General features: G+C 54.3%; 9 protein-coding genes across 9 annotated transcripts; 6 read left to right on the forward strand and 3 right to left on the reverse strand.

Annotated features, from left to right (window-relative positions):
- Positions 1–1624: 1624 nt before the first annotated feature.
- SCP_0116690 (AB hydrolase superfamily protein) lies at positions 1625–3042 on the forward strand (the record flags this gene model as incomplete). The annotated part of the gene is made up of 8 exons (XM_027753888.1): positions 1625–1790; positions 1851–1976; positions 2040–2130; positions 2179–2239; positions 2290–2483; positions 2543–2622; positions 2687–2858; positions 2928–3042. 8 exons carry the CDS (start codon positions 1625–1627, stop codon positions 3040–3042), a joined length of 1005 nt encoding a protein of 334 aa, XP_027609689.1.
- Positions 3043–3720: 678 nt separating this feature from the next.
- On the reverse strand, positions 3721–5228 carry SCP_0116700 (purine and uridine phosphorylase; the record flags this gene model as incomplete). The annotated part of the gene is made up of 9 exons (XM_027753889.1): positions 3721–3762; positions 3820–4158; positions 4218–4317; positions 4371–4450; positions 4508–4537; positions 4588–4651; positions 4800–5020; positions 5076–5146; positions 5204–5228. 9 exons carry the CDS (start codon positions 5226–5228, stop codon positions 3721–3723), a joined length of 972 nt encoding a protein of 323 aa, XP_027609690.1.
- Positions 5229–7289: 2061 nt separating this feature from the next.
- Positions 7290–9045, reverse strand: SCP_0116710 (hypothetical protein; the record flags this gene model as incomplete). Its single annotated transcript, XM_027753890.1, has 3 exons — positions 7290–8576; positions 8637–8830; positions 8880–9045. 3 exons carry the CDS (start codon positions 9043–9045, stop codon positions 7290–7292), a joined length of 1647 nt encoding a protein of 548 aa, XP_027609691.1.
- A 769-nt stretch (positions 9046–9814) lies between these two features.
- SCP_0116720 (hypothetical protein) lies at positions 9815–10009 on the reverse strand (the record flags this gene model as incomplete). The annotated part of the gene is made up of 1 exon (XM_027753891.1): positions 9815–10009. The coding sequence occupies one exon, from the start codon at positions 10007–10009 to the stop codon at positions 9815–9817; it is 195 nt and encodes a 64-aa protein (XP_027609692.1).
- An 829-nt stretch (positions 10010–10838) lies between these two features.
- Positions 10839–11213, forward strand: SCP_0116730 (hypothetical protein; the record flags this gene model as incomplete). Its single annotated transcript, XM_027753892.1, has 1 exon — positions 10839–11213. The coding sequence occupies one exon, from the start codon at positions 10839–10841 to the stop codon at positions 11211–11213; it is 375 nt and encodes a 124-aa protein (XP_027609693.1).
- Positions 11214–11978: 765 nt separating this feature from the next.
- SCP_0116740 (hypothetical protein) lies at positions 11979–12323 on the forward strand (the record flags this gene model as incomplete). The annotated part of the gene is made up of 1 exon (XM_027753893.1): positions 11979–12323. One exon carries the CDS (start codon positions 11979–11981, stop codon positions 12321–12323), a length of 345 nt encoding a protein of 114 aa, XP_027609694.1.
- Positions 12324–14013: 1690 nt separating this feature from the next.
- On the forward strand, positions 14014–14677 carry SCP_0116750 (NAD(P)-binding protein; the record flags this gene model as incomplete). The annotated part of the gene is made up of 4 exons (XM_027753894.1): positions 14014–14072; positions 14126–14301; positions 14351–14527; positions 14601–14677. 4 exons carry the CDS (start codon positions 14014–14016, stop codon positions 14675–14677), a joined length of 489 nt encoding a protein of 162 aa, XP_027609695.1.
- A 2699-nt stretch (positions 14678–17376) lies between these two features.
- Positions 17377–18668, forward strand: SCP_0116760 (purine and uridine phosphorylase; the record flags this gene model as incomplete). Its single annotated transcript, XM_027753895.1, has 8 exons — positions 17377–17401; positions 17459–17529; positions 17585–17805; positions 17954–18017; positions 18068–18097; positions 18155–18234; positions 18288–18387; positions 18447–18668. The coding sequence occupies 8 exons, from the start codon at positions 17377–17379 to the stop codon at positions 18666–18668; spliced, it is 813 nt and encodes a 270-aa protein (XP_027609696.1).
- Positions 18669–18711: 43 nt separating this feature from the next.
- SCP_0116770 (hypothetical protein) lies at positions 18712–18930 on the forward strand (the record flags this gene model as incomplete). Its single annotated transcript, XM_027753896.1, has 2 exons — positions 18712–18831; positions 18889–18930. 2 exons carry the CDS (start codon positions 18712–18714, stop codon positions 18928–18930), a joined length of 162 nt encoding a protein of 53 aa, XP_027609697.1.
- Between the last annotated feature and the right edge of the window lie 513 nt (positions 18931–19443).

Consider the following 19443-nt stretch of genomic DNA (forward strand, 5'->3'; position numbering starts at 1 on the left):
TCTTGAACTCCAGATTTCAACACTCCCTCTTAAACCTTTAAGAGTCTCATTAATGTCACATCTCAGAATGAGCTATGCTGAGTGATTGTATGCAGTATTGAAGCTTGGCTATATAACCTGCTGCATCAACATTAGACTCAAGCTTGTTATCCACATCCTGAGGCTAATATGAGTGCAATTATAATTGTAAGCAGTGATAGCCATTTACTATATTAAGCGGGGAAAGTGTATGCATAATCTCGTGGTCCATTGTCATGAGACAAGTCCAGGTAACAAAATTTGCATGGTACTAAGGGCTCATGTAATGGCAACGGGTCCCTGTGTAAGCCACTTTCCTGCAGTAACCTGTGAATTTTGAGGCTTCAGGAATCAGACACACAATCTGTGCAAGTAAAAAAAGGAAAATAATATGTTAGTGCTTAAAAGTGGCAAATTATCCAACACACTGGAGATGGTGAGCTATATCTGGACATTTAATATTGTGCAAACATCCCTTCTATCATTGTACATATGTGGTAGAATGTCAGACACTTGTACATTTCAACAGGTCCAATGGATGCAAGAGGTGGCAGGAAAAAGGGGATAGAGTTGTCTTGAGACTGTGAACCAGCAGGGTCCTGCAGTGACTCAGGCCACTAGAGTGTACTAGAGTACTGTTTATCCTATCAGCTAAAAGTTTAGAGAGTTCAAAGAGTGGCATAAAGGAAGGAGAAGATGAGGAAGAGGTGATTGGCCCATTTTCATCAGTGTTGACATTCATGGGAGGCGAGACGACAAGGCAACCTAAAAATGTGTATCTAGTGAATCAGGTACAGATGGGGACCAGTGTGGGACAGACAGGTTGAAAAGATGGTAAAGAGTGAGAAGATGATGAGATAATAGAGCCTATCTGAAGGGATGGGCACACGATGTTCAAAAAAGTGTAAGCAGACACGGTCGAGGGTACACTTTACTCAGAATTAAACAGAGATGGAACAACCTTCATTGCTGTGAAAAGAAAGTTACTGCTATGATATAGGACAGAGAACATACTACATACCTTCATTGCCATGGGGAGAGAGTGAGGAGTGGCAATGGAGATGAAAACGGTCTAAAGAATACAGAATATGAAGGAAGGACAAACAGACTGTCGTAAGTATGTAAGCTGGTTACAGGCTCGGGCATGTTGTTCGTGATAGCTATTGCTGTGATCAACCCATGTGTTTATGCCAGTACGGTGTTCACTTGAACTTTGCAGTCTGCAGGAACAATAGTGAAGAGGTATGGTTGAGTCCTTGGTCCGAGGACCTTGGGTCCTTGATGCAGTAGTGTGATGTACAGTAGCCGCGCGTAGGAGATCGGCGATCAGAGTTGATCCGCCCCTCGACCTTTACCAGCATATATATATCCTGGAACCGGACAGTATCTACGTCACGATTCGCTAGTCAATTGGGTCTTGAGCTTGAATCCTAGACGTTCCGAGTCCAGGCAGCAGCGTCTAGTAAGCGCGCTTTCTTGCATGGTACTCCCGTGCCGCATCACGGAGACGGGTCATCGTCATCGGAGGGTAGCACTAGCAGCCGCTGACACCGTGTAAAAGCGGGCATTCAACTCCGCAGTGTCGGTGGCTCCTCCGCTGCTAACCATGTCGCAATACACCTACCTCTCCACTCCGGATCCCGAGTTCGTGGAGGTCCTGGCGAAACTTCCGCCACAACTTGCTCCGTCTGGCGATGTATCGCTCATGCGGGCGGGCTTCAAGGAAGCAGTGGGAGAACACAATAAGCATCTCGAGATGCGCTTACCTCCAGGTGAGTCTTACGGAAAAGGCCTCGCTGAGGTTGTCACAGAACCATGTACTTCGATGGCAGCCTCAGCATACACTGTGAAAGACCACACGATCCCCGTCGAGGGCGCGGAGATTGTCGTGCGATGCGTGGTACCGGCACCTTCTGCAGACAAGACCTTCCCTGTCCTTGTTTGGTTCCATGGCGGAGGTACGCCAATCGTCTTGCATTGCGCTCTTCGCGGACTTGACATGGCGTTTCTGTACTCACTAGGTTGGATGGTCGGCGACGTCCACGCTGATGACTACCGCTTGAGGATGCTGTGCGTCGAGCTGCAGATATCTATCGTGAACGTCGATTACAGGTAGGCTTTGCGCTCCCGCAACGTTCCCAGCGATTCACTCGTTGACAGACTCGCACCGGAGCACGTCTACCCGACTGCCTGGAACGATTCGTACGCTGCGACCAAGTGGGTGAGCACCGTCCGTCCTCGTCCTGTCGTCAACTAACACTTCACGTGCAGGTGGTGGAGCATGCATCTATACTGTCCGCGGTCCTGGATAAAGGCTTCATCGTCGCGGGGTGTTCTGCGGGAGCCAACCTTGCAGCTCATGTCGCCTATTGCGCTCGCGACGACCCGTTCTTCGCCAAAACGCCTATTACCGGCCAGTGCCTCCAGGCTCCGTGCCTGCTGCATCCCGAAACAGATGCGGGAAAGTGCGTTCAGCCTGCCCTCGTTCCGTTATTTCTCACCGCCAAACTGTTGCTTGCTGCAGATACAAAACTGAGCTCCTGTCCATGGAGCAGAACAAGGACTCGCCTTCTCTCACACGCGCAGAGATGGTATATCTTGCTCGTGAGTTCTGCAGCTTCTTCATTCTACCCCGGGCTTGTTGGTTCATGAACCCGTCCCTCGTTAGACCAGCTGAAGATCCCACCGTCTGACCTCGGGCTCTCCTTGCTACTTCAGCCTTCTCACGCTGGCCTGCCTCCTCTGTACGTCCAGATCGCCGGCTGGGACCCTCTACGCGACGAGGGCCTCCTCTACGCGAAATTGCTACGCGAGGTCGGCGTGAAGACTAAGGTCGACGTGTGAGTAGGCAATTAAACTCGAACATGGTGCACTCCTGAGTGCTGACGTGGCGGCGCGGGCTGGCGCAGATACCCTGGGGTGCCGCACGGCTTCCACTTCGACTATCCGCAGCTGCAGTTGTCTGCCAAGTGGGAGCGCGACGTCGATGCTGGGATCAGGTGGCTGTTGAGCCTGGTTGCTTGAATGGCGACGCTTCTCGACGCGCTCGGTGTCTGTAATGGAGTGATCTGCACGCACCAAATTGTTTGTGAATGTATGTGTACTAAATATCGGAAAAAGTCTCGGGCTCGTATCAAGTGCAGGTCACTCGTTGGCTGATGATTGTCTATCATGGGAGTATTCACTGAGGGTGCGTTCGAGATGGGCATCTCTCGATGGGCTCCCCGCGCTACCCCGCGCCGAGGATGCACCCTCAGAAGGGCCACTCGTGTTTCCGCATATTGGAATCTCGGACAAGGCGAACGTCCGCGCTGGCATGAGAAGTAGTCTGAGCGCATGATGAGCCTAACTTCAGAAAGGACCGGTTTGACAGACACGAGACGAACCCAGGAAGTCTGCCTGAAAAAGTCTCCCAAAGGCAGACTGACACTCTGCTTCAACCTTCGTTCCTCAGGATATAGCCTGATCTCGACACTACCCCTATCTGTGAAAAACCATCCTCTGCTGCCTGGATGGCATGGAGAGCCCACTGCGCACTCGTTTGCTAGGATGCAGTTCGTCAAATCAGCGTCAAGTAAAGCAAGTCACACAAGACCTGTGATACAGTGACGTAGGGAGCCTGCTAGATCCCAGAAGCAAGCTCAGAAGCATCTTGTTTGCTTTTCTAAAATTCAATTTGTACGACGTCATTCTCGCGCTAGATTACTTTAGCTCCCATACACTCCCCTCCTCATCGTGTAATCTCTGAACGCAGTTAGGACACAATTCAGCACGATGCAATGTCAAACTGAGTTTACTTACATCTGGGTCGATCACAAAGCCCGTTAGTGCTTCCAACACCGCCCGACCCGCCCACGCCTCGACATCTCTGACCTGCTGTGGGGTAATGAAACCCTGCGACGTGCGAGAGGCGAACACCATCTGCGCAGCAGCCGCTCTTATGCGCGGTCCCGGTACAGGAGGCCTATCATTGGGTGCAGAGGGGTATACACCAGCTGGCTGTGTTTGAACAGACGATGGATGCGAAGATGAAACGGCGGGTGAGCCCGGCAGGGTGCTCAGCGAGGGAGATGCGATATGTGCGGAGGGTGTGTCAGACGGCCAACTTGCAGCTAGGTGCAGTATGTGGAAGGTTTCCATCTTAGATACGCGTTTCATCAATTCGTTGTCAAAGGAAGCAGACGGGCAGATAACGTCACCTCAAAAGTGGCCAGATTTCCGTGAGATGACTTCAGTCGGTCTATGAGGTCAGCGTTGTAGTCTGGGAACGAAGTTTGCCGTCCTTGCGAAGAGTAAAAGCTGAGCAATGTCAGAAAAGGACACTGCGGGAAGGTATCGGAAATAGGACGGACCTGTCCGTAGATGCATTCATGACATGGTCCACAACTGACATTTCCTCTGAGCTGCGCTGCTTATTAAGTGCATCGTGCAGCTGGCCAGTCTTTGTCAGCTGATGAACAATATTCCGTCACTCGGAAAGAACACGCACTGCAGTATGAAGCTCTGAATCCGCCGCTATCTATGCCACAGTCATTAAAAGCACCGATCTCATACGAATTATTAGCGTACCGGTCTGCTTATCTTGTACGGATACTCCTGTGACGATCCACTGGCGAAGGGGAAATCATAGTTCCTGGTAACACAAATACTAGTCTTTGGTACCACAACCGTCCCCACCGGCACATCTATAACAGCACCGCAGGACCCAAACCTTGCATCCCGCACCCAAGTCTCACCATCAGATCGCACGCAAACAGAAAGCCGATACGGTTCCCATTGACCTTACTACCAGCATGTCGCCGCTGAGGCATTCGCGCACCTCCCGCATGAAGAAGTCGGCATTTGGGTGTCCCATCCCAATGCTTACGATGGACACCGGAACTCCCTTGTACCTCCCTGTGATTGTGGTGAACCCGCGTTCTGACGAGAGGACGAACGGCTTTGGTGAGCTATCTAAGTAGGCCGCCACGGCGTTTGCGCGGGACGGCGCTCCCACCGTAACCTGGTTGAACGGCATCGGTCACTTGACAAGACTTGTATTCAAATGTAAGACTCACGATCCTGTTGGCCACTTCGCCTGCCTTGATACCCAGATGATAAACACGATGGTCTAGGGTGCGGGGAAAATCTAGGAAAATCGGGAGAGCGTCAGGTAGGGAAAGATGGTAGTAAAAGGTGGCCATACTAGCATCCACGATGAGATCCTTCATCTCTATATCTATCTTCTAGCTTCTAGTCGAACGCTCGAGTCACTTCAATGCAGAAGACTGAATTGGTGACTCCAATGCATTCAGAAAATTATCGTTGATCGGACTCGGAGTGATGATCTCAAGATGTTTGGTGCACGTGATCTTGCTCGACTTGTTCGACTTTGTGGTGCTACAGACACAAGTACTGGCCGTCTGCCTCCCGACGGAAAGACTCTCATAAAGGGCGCATTATTCACGACCTTTTTTCGATGCATGCGCAGCATGATTTGTGTCTGGAATGCTGAGAGTGTTTTCGGCGCATTTGTTTCTCTTCATCCAAGATGCTTGCGGTGTGAAAGGTTTACTGCTCATTGCTTCGGATATTTGTGCTGAATATTTGAATTTCTGCCAGTGTACGCAGACGTCGTCATCGCAATTATCCCTGGTATATCATTCATCCGCTTGACCTCGAGTCTGAATATCGGCATGCTCAGGCGATACCGCGGTCGGAGCTCACATAGGTAGACGAGTGAATGACTCACCGAGAATTCCCTTCAAGTATGATGACAGTTTTCCCAGTCTCCATACGGAGGTTGCAGCGCACAAGGAATTTCCGACATACCGCACATTCCGCGTCCGATCGGCGACTCACTTGCGCTTGATGAAGCACCCCTTGGCGACTATACACGCGCCAGTACTCATCCCACCGGCGCCTGCTGATAATTGGGGACACCCATACCTTTGGAACCCGTGTCGCTAAATGGCCTAGGGAGCTAAGTATGGCCGATCGTGCCTCAATTACCCTGTGTATGACTCAGGACCCTATCCCAGTACTCGTATTCGAGATTGTTTGAATTCGAAGGAGCGTCGAGCAGGTCTCGGAATATCTGCTGGAAGGGTCGCGACGCCCAATATTCTCATTCTCACCGCGCGAGGCGGGGAAGGGAGATTGCCGGAATGGCCCCTTCGATTCTTGCCGGTGAGATCCAGGTGGTTACGACTACGACGATTATCTATTTGCGTGGGATCCAGAATTTTTGAACGGCTCTGATTTGCAGAGGGCGACGATGTGCACGTATAGATACACTGTGCGCCGACTTAATATTCGCACATGTTCAGTTCTTCCGACTGCTCAGTGCACGCTGGGATCGTTTGAGGATCATTCTACTTCGTGATTGTGCCAGCCGTGGCCTTCGCGGGGCATCCTTGTCCCTGGGATCATCGTCGTCCTCTTATGTGGAACTTGCGTGATGTGTAGCGGTCACATCTCCTATACCCCGAGCGGTCCTCAGCTGCGTTCCAACACGCAGTGGACCCTCACGCACCTTCCTGTCGCAGCTCCCCCGGAATGACATGCGAATTTGATCTCCTGTCCGCTCGACTGGCAACGTAACGCAGCCCCGCATCAGTCCGCTCACAGCGATCGCCGAGCGGAACGGCAGCCCCTGCCCCTGTGCCCAGGCCGCGTCAAGCACACTGGCGCTGGCATTGAAGCTTTGAAAGAGCTCGAAATCGGAGCGGCCTGGCACATCAGCGCGCGGCATGCAAGTACGTGTAAGCACGAGCGCGCTTCGAATGACATCGTCGCCGCACTATCACCGCGCTCTGCCCCGCATCGCGAGGGCCCTTGGACCGCGTCGCTTGCGCCTACCCGCGGAATACTTAGTATGGAACTAACACGTCACCCTCATTTTGGAGCTCCCCTGGGACGCTTGCGGCGGCGGCACCGAGATTGCGATTATACAGTGTGATTGGTATGTACGCGCTACAGGCGGCGGGATTTTGGGTGTGTATGATACATAGTCTGTGTGCGAGTAAGTCCATTTACAGCGAAAGAAAAGAGCTGACAGCAGGAAAGCCGGAGAGAGCAAGGGACGAGCGAATGTTTATGTAAATGTGGGTAGAATTACAGATTGCAGAAGCTCCGTGTCTGGTGGAGAGCGAGAACCGATAACCTGCGAATGGTTGAAACATGAGAGAGAGGACTACGGATCGGACAAGCGGCGCGTGAAATTGCGAAATAGAGAAGCGACGAGTCGGGGAACAGGACGCGCGGGACGTTGGACGTCCGACCCATCGGAGCTACCGCCCATCATATCTGCTCCTGTCCCAGTAACTCATGTGAGAGTGCGATGCCGAGTGCGGGCTAGCGCCGCTAGAGCTGGATGCGGGACTCTGCGCGGACGACGGCTGGTGCAGCATCGGCGGGGAAACGCGTTGCGAGCCGGAGGGCACGCGATACTGCGATGGCCACTGGCCACCGTGGCTCTGGCCTGCCGACAGGTATGCCGAACTCGTCGGCGTAGGAAGCGTCGTGGTATGCGTAAATCCGGCCGACTCGGGCGCTCCAGATTGCGACCTGCCAGGATATGACAAGCCGCGATGCATCGCAGGGCCTGAGGAAGAGGGCGCATAATCCGGGGGACTCGGATGGCCCGGGTGTGCTGTAGCGGAAGTGTACGAGTCCGTGCTGGACGTGTGGCGGTGGGAGGAGGGCGACTGACTTGGGAAGAATGCCGGGGTGAGCGTGGGGAACGCCGAATTAGAATAATGGCCAGAGGCCCCACTCGCAGACCCGCTGGACGGCGTGGACGCGGTCGTGCTGGACCAAGAGCGATGTGTGAGCGGAGGCGAATACATTTCCGGGCGATCAGACGGGCCCGAAGTCGGCCGCTGGCGCGCCGCTGACATATCAAGAGCGGGAAGCACGGGCCAGCCTGGCCGCCCTTGCTCGGACCTTCCTGCTTCTCTCGGAGAATCCCAAGGATTATGAGACATCTGGGCTGGGGACGAGGTGTACGGCGAAGCGTGACTGGGCTGCACCGTTGACGGAGATGGGTAGTTTTGGGAGCTTGGGCTAGGGGGAGGCAGAGTGGATAATCGCAGACCAGGCATCCCGCCCGCACTAGGAGCAGAGAGCGTAGACAACCGGAGGCCAGTCATTCCGCCTTGGACAAATGAATTATCTGCGGGTGAAGGTATAGATGCAAGGTGAGAGCGCGACGGCTGGCTGAACTGGCTGGAAGGAACCTCGGACAATGACTGAGCATACGGACTGGACGAGTGCGCAAAATCGTCGTGTGGCTCGTACGCCGCGGACGAGCTTGCGGTGCCGGGAGGAGAGTACTGGTACCCTTGACCCATCGAGGACATCATTCGATCATCTCCCTCAGTTGGGGAGCCTTCGTCCATGGAGCCATCCTCTCCCTCTACCCCGGGAGAGAGCGACGGCGGCGTGGTCTGGCCGGGGTCGGGCTTGCGCTTTTTGCGCGAATTGTTGGGTCGACGACGGTAGACGTAGTCCGGATATTTATTGTTGAAGTTTTCTTTCAACTTCTTGGCCTGGTCTAGATAGAACTTTTTATCCGACTGTCGACACCCGCTATGTCAGTCGTCGGAACAAGTCTGAGAAAATGGAAAGCGACGAACCATGTCCATTGAGCTCCACTCTTTGCTCAGAATTTTGCTAATGTCACCAGTCCGCATCATCTGGTTGGCGGCCGAGATCTGCGGTCGCCGCCGCCGTGCATAAATCATGAACGCGTTCATGGGCCGCTTCGGAGTGCCATCTGCATTCAACGTCTGCGAGGTCAACGCAAGATGGGGATCCTCAACCTCAGCATCTACCGCAGAGTGTTACGCGCGTCGCTGACATGATTCGGAACGGCTCACCTGGTATGTCAACGTCGTCCTGGATGCCCTGAGTATATTCCGGGTATGCTGGATTGACCTGAGAGCTGCCGGGATCATGTCGAGTGGGTTCGATGCGATGCTGCTGCCGCTCATAGGCGGGGTCTCCCGACGGGCTGTAGTGCGCGGACGGGTGGTAGCGACTCATAGTAGACGAAGAGCAACGGATGTGAAGGACGAGAAAACACTTGCCAGGAAGCGAGAGATGTCAGCAAAAAATAGGGCAGGGTTCCGGTAGGCGCAGCTGAGCGTTAGAGAGGTGTTAGACGCTGAGTGATGAAACGTATTGGAGTCGGGCGGAGGATCGACAAGGGGACAGGCGAGGTGGAAGGGTTTTGAATGGATGGAGAGAGGGAACATGTTCTTTCCTTTCTCGCCTCTGCAGACCGCCGGGATCGTTCACAGGCACGGCAGGCCTACCAGGATACTTCCCGTTGGATATTTCTGCGCACCGGATCTGCCTTTCCAATTTGCCTTTTTAGATTTGTCCAGCTTATTGGTTCCCGTTTTCGGCTAGCGTCGAGCCCAGCGTCAGTCCACAGCGCGAAAGCTGGCATACGCGCTGCACCGAGCCGACGTCTCGCCCACACGCTGCCATGTCCCGCCGACGCCTCGCGCGCTGCACATCCACGTAAAAGCAGCTCAGCGCTGCTCCATCAGACGGTCAGGCGAGTGCCCAGCTCACCGCCACGCACACAACTTTCCGGGGTTGCAGGCCGCTGTCGTGGGACTTACGGCGGAGAATTCAAGGCGTTCGCGGAACCAACGCCAACTCCGCTTTTGGCAAGTCTACTGATCGAGATAGAAGAGAGTTCAATCTACTCGAGCCACGCACCGGTATTAACATCGCCAGCACTGTTCCTTGTAGCCTCGAGCCCCGCAGCGCTCATTTCCTCGCACCCTCGACCACCGACATGCTAGGCGTGCAGCCGGAAGGCGTGAGGCGTGTGTCTTGCAGCCTGCACCTGGTATTCTTGCGACAGGGTCACCAGGTGAGCCTGCAGACACGTCTCATGATTCAGCACGCTCTTCGGCGACTTCTCCATGATACCGCTGCTCCAGTACCCTGGCATCATGTCCAGCTCGTATCGTAGTGACCGCGAGGTATCCATCTCCCACTCTTTGGGTCTTCCTTGATGATGGTCGTACAGGGCCAAGCTGGCTGAGAAACAGATCAATCAGCGAGGATTTCATAAGCACCGAACACTATTTCTGCTGCCCGAGTTCAGGTACGCAGGATATATAGAGGATCGTTATTCCAGCTAGCTAATACTCGCTTTCGGTTTACGCCGCTGGAGTTGTTTTCGCGGCAGACTACTTACTTGCGAGAAGAACACCCATCTGCCGGCATGGCGCAGCTGGTGGCGGCAGTTTGCTTGCGACGGGGTTTCCTCCGGGACTTCGGGATTCTCGAAGCACAAGACACCTTCGATACGCATGAACTTCCGTCCCACTGAGGTTGGGTCGTCCCCCAAATCGGCGGTTCGCTGCTGGGCTTTCTGATCACTCCATCGATGTCGATTCTCCTCAGTTTCCCCAGAGTCTGCGTCCGCCGGAGTGATATAACCGCATTTGGCACCGTGCTGCGAACGCTTCGCGGTCGATTCTGGTTCCGTTGTGGCGGCAGGACGAATACGAATAAGATTAGACTACTCACCGTCTGCGCCTTCGCAATCTCGGATATTCAATGTGTTCAGGTACGCCCCGCTTGTTGCATCAATGTCGTCGTCCCGGTCTACAGGTGGTCAGCTTCGCGCGACTGCATAGAGCCCCCGGCTAGCACTTACGGATCCAGACTCATCGCGCGTCAGCAGGACTCATCGATGTCGTCGACGACCTGATGTCGCCCTCGGGTGCTTCCCCGCAATATGGCCTCCACTCAGTGGCAGCGTACCCAGGAGCGAGCAGATCGATATCAGATAGGCGCCCATGGAACTCAGAATGGCAGCCAGGGAAGACGCATCGGAGACGCAGGAAATTCTATCAGGCTTGGCAGAACTCTCCGTGTCCTGGAGCCCCCCACACGATTCGTCGATCGGGCCTGGCCCGCTGACGTCCCCTCCCACGTACGCAATCTCCCGTCCTTATCGTCCACCCCCCCTAGATGAGATAACCAGCGCTGTGCGCAGCTGCACACTGACAGTCCACCGTTGGGACACCTGGCATGTGACGGACCTCGCTCTCCTCGTTCGTCGCTCGTCCAGACGTATCGGACAGCGCACTGTAGGCGTACCTCGTACTTCTTCCGCCGCAGAGTCACAAGGCCCTGCGTCTTGTGTGCGGAGGAAGGGAGACGAGAGGCACGCCCGCATGTGACCGCCCGGGCCTGGCCTGATGTCATAGTCTGAACGCGCTCACAAAAATACTTGCGTGCGAGGTCATTTGCTCTCTCGCGGCCGCCCTCTCGTGGCTGCGCGCGCGACGCTGGGTGACAGCGATGATCCATTCCGTGCATCGCTGGGCGTTGCCGGTGCGAACGAAAACCTGCGAGCCCGTGGCGCATGGGCTACTTTTGCGGAGCTCGTAGGCGTAATCCGGGAAAATGGCGGCCGACATTGGCACGAGGAACATCGCTGATTCTGTGAATTAATTGAAAAAGTTAGATTGGACAGCCTACACAGAATCGATTTGACTGATGATGGACACCGTGGTGCCACCAACCAGCGGCAGTGGCGCGCGCGCGTTTATATGTCCTGGCCCTCGAACGAAAATGGAATCGTCGGGGGTTGAATGAGCTCAAAGCATCCACCAGCGAGCGCTGAGCTAGTGCGCGTGGGACAACCCAGCGAGCAGAGTAATTCACCCGGAAATGCAGGATCTGTTCGCAGATCCATAATTCAATAGCCGTACTGCACTGCCGCAAGAGGCAACATTCACAGCCGTGCAATATAACAAATCGGGAGATGCACCTTGACAAAACGAGATCCTATCGCATCCGGCGCGCCACCATCTCGCAGCGCAGTCGGTCCCTGAACGTGGGTCGAGCGGAAAGCTTGGACGCCACTTGGGGCTGCGGCACGGCCCAGCAGGAGGCAAAGCTTAGAGCCTCATTGGCTAGGCAGAACGACAGCTCGGGGCACGATGGGTCAGGCTAGCGACCTCTGGGCTCACGGACGGGCGGCGGCGTGGGGTGGAGCGGCAATGACACGTACCACTCGCGAGATCCGCAGGACCGGCAGCGGGCAGACACAGGGCATCACGGGTCGTTCATATGCCTATATAGAGATCAAGATGAGGACGCTGGTCAGCACCGTGGATCTCATAGCAGGATGCGCGGACGTGGATGACCAACCGTCGACCCATCGGGTCCGACGATCCCCCGGACTGCCTTCGAAGCCTGGGGATGCGAAGCGCACGCCTTCGGAACTTCGTGTCGTGTATGCAGGGTTTTCTCAAGAGTCCGTGCCACATGGACGGAGATCGTGACTCCAGAAGCCCCAAACCTAAGACGGCAGTTTGGCTCGAGCTGACGAGCGTATCGCTGCGCAGGAACTCTCTGTCAGTGAGGTCCAATATTCACAAGCGGATACCACGCACGCAGAAAAGTCCTGCGGAAGTATTCACAGAGCCATCTTCTGTCCGGGCCCTGCAGCCTCCAATATAGGATCCGCGTATCCACATCCTAGCTGCCCTTGCCGCGTTGAAATCACTGGATAGGGTAAAATGTGGAAGCATACAAGAGGACGCTGTGGCGAGGAATACTGCGAACGCTAGAAGGTTAACCTGAATAGCAGCATTGAATACTTGGTACTATTAGTACTTCAAGCTTTCTGTCATTGTTTTTAGCCCAGCGCATTTGTCGACGCGTCTCCAAATCCACGCAAGTAGTAGCATGCAGCCGCACGGAAGAAGTCATGACAGAATACGACAGCGCGCCACACTATTCGAAATAGGATGAGAAACGTGCACGGAGCATTAATGTGATGAAGCTTCGAAATGTACTTTGCGAGCGTCGACGGCGTCGCGTGTCACGTGATATACGCGTGTTGGACGCGCCGACTCTGTCGTCCAGACCGACCTTTCATTAAACGCCAGCTACCTCGCGGTCTGCCATCTAAAGTGACAAGGAAACTGGTTCTGCTCATGTGGTCCTCCTGGACTAGCTACTGGAAGATCAAATGCGCCGCACCAGGCAGTCTGTTTTCTCATCTGAAGCGCGGCGACTTAGGCTTCGCGAAGGCTGTCTAATGCGTCTAGCCCATGCGCAAAGAATGGGAGACGCTTCACCGGAAGGGCGAACACTTCTGCGGGAAAGTAGACGGGCATGATACAACCATAAAGGTCGACAGGAGGCCTAGAAACGGTCTTCTCGGAACGGTGGCGTAGTATAAAGTTGCCAACAGCATCGTCTGTGATCTCCTAGTCCACTCACTCTTCGACTACGATGGCTGACCCTGTGCTCACCGATCTCTCCGCCAGTAACCTCTTCGATCTCTGCGGCGTTGTCGCTGTGGTCAGCAGTGGCGGCTCGGTATGTTCACTCGACCGTCATCGTTATGCGGTCCTCTGTCGCTGAACTGTTTTGCTGGGGATTGGTCTCATGACTAGCACCACACTCATGGCGAACGGCGCCAACGCATACACCATTGGCCCGAAAGAAACTGATCTAGACAGGTTGGTTCTCCGAGCCTGACACGTCCACTTGGCCTACAACACGCAGGATCGCCAAGGTCTACAACGATGCTGCCCAGACGTGCGGAAAATTCGGACATCGAGAGAGACATTATCCTTGAAGTACGTGGTCACAACATAATGTTTTCGCAGCCGCCTTTGCGAAAAAGTCCGCACCACACCACTTTTGCGGCCAACTTTACCCACGGAAAGCCGGGCGTCACCCCATTTCCGCATTAAGCACCTGTGCGGCAGTAGAGCCCGCTCGAGTAGGCTAGACGAGCAGGCAGAGTGGGACTTGGCGCCAGTCAGACTTTGACAATTCCGAGGCCCGACTTTGGCCGCATCGGCTGGCGCAAAAGCAAAAGTGGTTGTGGAAACGCTCAGAGCTTGGTGAGATCCGGTCTTTTGATCGTCGCGATCTCTGCTGGCCATGAGAACACCTGATCCTGGGTGCGACAGAGTACTCTGACCACCATGGTCTTCCCAGTCCGAGGCTTTGCGAATGGCAGAAGAAGTGAGCAAGCGCGAGCGGCACGTCACTGTGCTCTTCGACAACGCAGGGTGAGCCTTTCTGTGCGCCTGCAGTCCTTCCATTTTCACTGACCGAACGCCAGGATCACGGGCGCACGCGCTCCGCGGCCTGCGGCGCCCACCGCAGCGGAGTTCCGCAAGGCCTTCCTCGACGGGGTCCCCGAGGAAGCCTTCCCCAACATGAACGCCGTGGGTTTGTACTGGCTCACCTTCGCCTTCCGCTGCCGCGAAGTGGAAGGAGCACGCGGCGGGCCCGCGCGTTCGCGCCCCAGGTCATCATGACGTCCAGCATGAACGGGCGGACCAAGATGCGCGCGTTACTCTTTCCATTCCCAGAGAGGCTCGCTTGTTGCGGGATAGGCCTCGGCGACCCGCGGGCCACTCATACCCGTACATGTTCTCCAAGTTCGCCATCGGCCGCGCGACGTCCTCGCTCGCACACGAGCTCCTCCCGCTCGGCGTGCGCGTGGACGGCACTGCGCCCGGTGCGCCCCCCACAAATCCCTTCCTGTGCAACTATCTCCGTCGTACATCGCCCATTACTGACGCGCATCGCAGGGCTCTTCGTCACATCGATGAACACGCTGGGCCAGGTCGACGAGCTCGGGCGGGTTACACCTCCCGCCCGGCCGTGAGTTCCCGTTCGAGGTTCCCGCCGTGCAGCCCGGCCCGCAATCGCTCCTCGGGGGCTCGAACAAGGACGTGGGCACGCTCGCGCTGTGCTTAGTCGCCAACTGGTATGTCAACGGCGAGCGGGGTACGTGTGTCCACTCAGAGCCGTGCCCACGGGATTGGCGTAGGCTGTTGCAGACTCTTCTGAAGCACCCATCGTCTTACTGAGTGTTTGATGCTCGTGCTCGCACAGTGGGAGCCGTGAATAAGGATCCAAGGCGAGTACTGCGAAGATTGTGCCCTGGTCGTGGATGACTTGTACGAATACGCAGCGCAAGTTTCGTCTGGTGGTACTTCCTCTCGACCATGTACCTTTGCACCAATCAGAGTTCTCTTGGCTACACACTGCAGACCAGCTTATCGTTCAACGAGAAAAGACGACAACGCCCTCGTGTCTATTATGCAGAGTGGATACTACCTAATAACAATTATATATAATACTAGGCTAGGACCAACACCCTCGTTACTTCTTCGTTTACGTAGTACGGTGTGCCTCGGCGGGCTTGTTGTTCGCAGTATAAATACAAAGATCATCTCTCTTCATTTCTTCTTCTTTCAGCCACTTTTACCTTCGACCTGTTTTGCGGTTTCGGCACACCATCGTCATCTCCTGCCCCTTCTCTGCATCTGAAGTACATCCGGGGCCAGTATCTAGTTGTGGGTCTGTGCGGCCAAGGCGCAAATGGTGCGGCAATTTCTCCAGCTTCTGCAATCCTCCTGATTGAAAAATATTCAGCCAATGTTTACTATGGGTATGACGTGAAACCAAGGAAACTGGTAGCAGCCAAACGGTCGCATTTTAAAGCTCCTGGAAGCAGAGAAGCACTGGTATGAGCGCTTACAGACAACAATGGGATCCTAAAAGTCCACTGGTTCGGTCTAGACTACGATGGTTTCGCCCTGGCGATAGAGTTAATTGCATCTACTATGGAAGTCCTAAGAAACCCCATTGTGCCGCCATCTACTGTGGGAAGTGCAGTGGTGCGGATCTGTATATTCGTTCACTGGTGTCAAAATTGATCTGATCTTGATTGTGCGAGCTATCTTGTCTTGAGGAACTACACTCGAAGGGCCTGGTTCACTGTGACATCAAAACCCAAAACATTGGTATAGGCCGAGCTACGTGTGCCGAGGTGGTCACATTTGATGAGGGCGTCTACCTAGATTTTCTGCCTGAATATCGGGTTTGCATGCGGGTACCTAAAGGTCATCGTTGCCCTTTACTGCTCGTATTTGGGTCGGAGACTCATGCGTTCAGATCCCTGCTATGCTGCTCCACTCGGGTTTTTGTGCGTGTTATGCACACCGATATCTTACCCTCCGCTCAATACAGCCATGGTTTGGTCGCAATGGGACTCCACCCTGGGGTTCGGTAACGAACGCTGTACTGTAGTATGCATATGAACGACACGGTACACGTGAGCGTGTCAACATCCACGCGCCTGCCGTTTCTACGCGTAACATCCCCGGCAGGGTGCTTTGGAAGTCCACGTCAGCGGCATAATGCTCTCTCCATCCTCCAAGTTGGGTTGCACATCCCGCTCGCCTCGTTCGCTCTTCCAGCTCCAGAGTCATGTCAGCCAATCCCACCTCCGATGGACCATTGTCCATGTCGACGAGGGTGAAACGACTTGTGGTACCCCCATTCTAGCTCATGCACACCTCACGCAACATCTCACCGCATTTATTATCTGGGCACCTACAGTCCTCCGATTATGTATGGATACCGGCCATCATTGGTGGCGCCTACCTTCTGTTATGAGGTGCCATTGCGAGGCTCCGGCCGCAGTATGGGCCATTATTCGACCGCCCTTGGTACAACATGACGACCGCCACGGTCCTGTTGACGGCGTTCCCGTATATGTTTATCAAAAGGAAACTGATGGCGGAGGAAGCTGGACGGGATGAGTCCTTCGTAGCACTCAGCCAGGTCGACACGGGTTTCAAAGGTATGGGTGTTTCCAATTGTTCGCCGGCGCCTGTGGGGATGAGTACAGGCGAGTCTAGTCGCCAGGGTGTACCTCATCAAAGCGCAAGTGAGTTGCCGATCGGGACGCGGAATGTGCGATATGGCGGAAATTACTTGTGCGCTCCAACCTCCCTATAGAGACTATGAAAGCTGTCGTCATACTTGAAGGGAATTCTCGGTGAGTCGGTAACTCGCCTACTTACGTGAGGACGAGCATGCCGATATTCAGAATCGCGGTCAAGCGGATGAGTGACATACCAGATGACGGCGATGATGACGTCTGCGTACACTTTCAGAAATTCAAATATTCAGCACAGATATCCGAAGCACATGAGCAGTAAACGTTTAATTGAACCTGCAAGCACCTTGGATGAAGAGAAACAGATGCGCCGAAAACACTCTCAACGTTCCAGACACAAGTCATACTGCGCATGTATCAAATAACCGAAGAGAGGTCTTAAATAATGTGCCCTTTGTGAGAGTCTTTCGGTCGGAAGGCAGACGGCCAGTACTTGTGTCTGTAGCACCACAAAGTCGAACAAGTCGAGCAAGATCACGTGCACCAAACATCTTGGGATCATCACTCCGAGTCCGATCAACGATAATTTTTTGAATGCATTGGAGTTACCAATTCAATCTCCTGCATTGAAGTGACTTGAGCGTTCGACTAGAAGCTAGAAGATAGATATAGAGATGAAGGATCTCATCGTGGATGCTAGTATGGCCACCTTTTACTACCATCTTTCCCTACCTGACGCTCTCCCGATTTTCCTAGATTTTCCCCGCACCCTAGACCATCGTGTTTATCATCTGGGTATCAAGGCAGGCGAAGTGGCCAACAGGATCGTGAGTCTCTCATTTGAATACGAGTATTGTCAAGTGACGGATGCCGTTCAACCAGGTTACGGTGGGAGCGCCGTCCCGCGCAAACGCCGTGGCGGCCTACTTAGATAGCTCACCAAAGCCGTTCGTCCTCTCGTCAGAACGCGGCTTCACTACAATCACAGGCAGGTACAAGGGAGTTCCGGTGTCCATCGTAAGCATTGGGATGGGACACCCAAATGCCGACTTCTTCATGCGCGAGGTGCGCGAATGCCTCATCGGCGACATGCTGGTAGTAAGGTCAATGGGAACCGTATCGGCTTTTTGTCTGTGCGCGATCTGATGGTGAGACTTGAATGCGGGATGCAAGGTTTGGGTCCTGCGGTGCTGTTATAGATGTGCCGGTGGGGACGGTTGTGGTGCCAAAAACTAGTATTTGTGTTACCAGGAACTACGATTTCCCCTTCGCCAGTGGATCATCACAGGAGTATCCGTACAAGATAAGCAGACCGGTACGCCAATACTTCAGATCAGATTGGTGGTTTTAATGACTGTGGCATAGATAGCGGCGGATTCAGAGCTTCATGCTGCAGTGCGTGTTCTTTCCGAGTGACGGAATATTGTTCATCAGCTGACAAAGACTGGCCAGCTGCACGATGCACTTAATAAGCAGCGCAGCTCAGAGGAAATGTCAGTTGTGGACCACGTTATGAATGCATCTACGGATAGGTCTGTCCTATTTCCGATACCTTCCCGCGGCATCCTTTTCTGACATTGCTCAGCTTTTACTCTTCGCAAGGACGGCAAACTTCGTTCCCAGACTACAACGCTGACCTGATAGACCGACTGAAGTCATGTCACAGAAATCTGGCCACCTTTGAGGTGAGGTTATCTGCCCGTCTGCTTCCTTTGACAACGAATTGATGGAATTCCTATCAAAGATGGAAACTTTCCACATACTCCACCTAGCTGCAAGTTGGCCGTCTGACGCGCCCTCCGCACACATCGCATCTCCCCCGCTGAACACCCTGCCAGTCTCACCCGCCGTTTCATCTTCTCATCCACTGTCTGCTCAGACGCAGCGAGCTTGCGCATTGCCCTCTGCACCCAATGGTAAGCCTTCTGTACCGGGACCGCGCATAGCCCTCTGCACCCAATGGTAAGCCTTCTGTACCGGGACCGCGCATAAGGGCGGCTGCTGCGCAGATGGTGTTCGCCTCTCGCACGTCGCAGGGTTTCATCACCCCACAGCAGGTCGGAGACGTCGAGGCGTGGGCGGGTCGGGCGGTGTTGGAAGCACTAACGGGCTTTGTGATCGACCAAGATGTAAGTAGACTTGCTTTGGAACTGCTTGGTGCTGAATTGTTTCCCATTTGCGTTCAGAGATTACACGATGAGGAGGGGAGTGTGTGGGAACTGAAGTAAGCTAGCGCGAGAATAAGCCTCGTACAAATTGAATTTTAGAAAAATAAACAAGACGCTTCTGAACTCGCTTCTGGGATCCAGCAGGCTCCCTACGTCACTGTATCACAGGTCTTGTGCGATTCGCTTTGCTTGACACTGATTTGGCAAACTGCACCCAGCCTTCGCACAACTTGTGTCAGTTTCGCGCTCTTCGGGTGGTTAGCTATGGTTTCAAAGCCATTTCGAGTTCCAGCGCAATCCCATATTGCAACGCAAGCCTCCTCCCTCCCTCTCCGCCTCGCGTAATGCCACCTACCGGATTTCTAGCTACTTGTTACGTGGTGACGAAAAGCCACGCCACGTACGCAATGTGATCAACGTCCTACAAGCTATCACTGCTGGCTCGCAAAGCACTTTTCGGGGCTCGTGCACAGCTGAGACAACGATGCCACGACTCGGTGCCGTTCGACACGTACCGGGCGATGCTGGCGCCCGTTCTGTTCCCCACCTGACAGTCGATCTGACACGCTGCAC

This window comes from Sparassis crispa (assembly GCF_003851025.1).
Source record: "Sparassis crispa DNA, contig_000000F, whole genome shotgun sequence".
Taxonomy (NCBI): Eukaryota; Fungi; Basidiomycota; class Agaricomycetes; order Polyporales; family Sparassidaceae; genus Sparassis; species Sparassis crispa.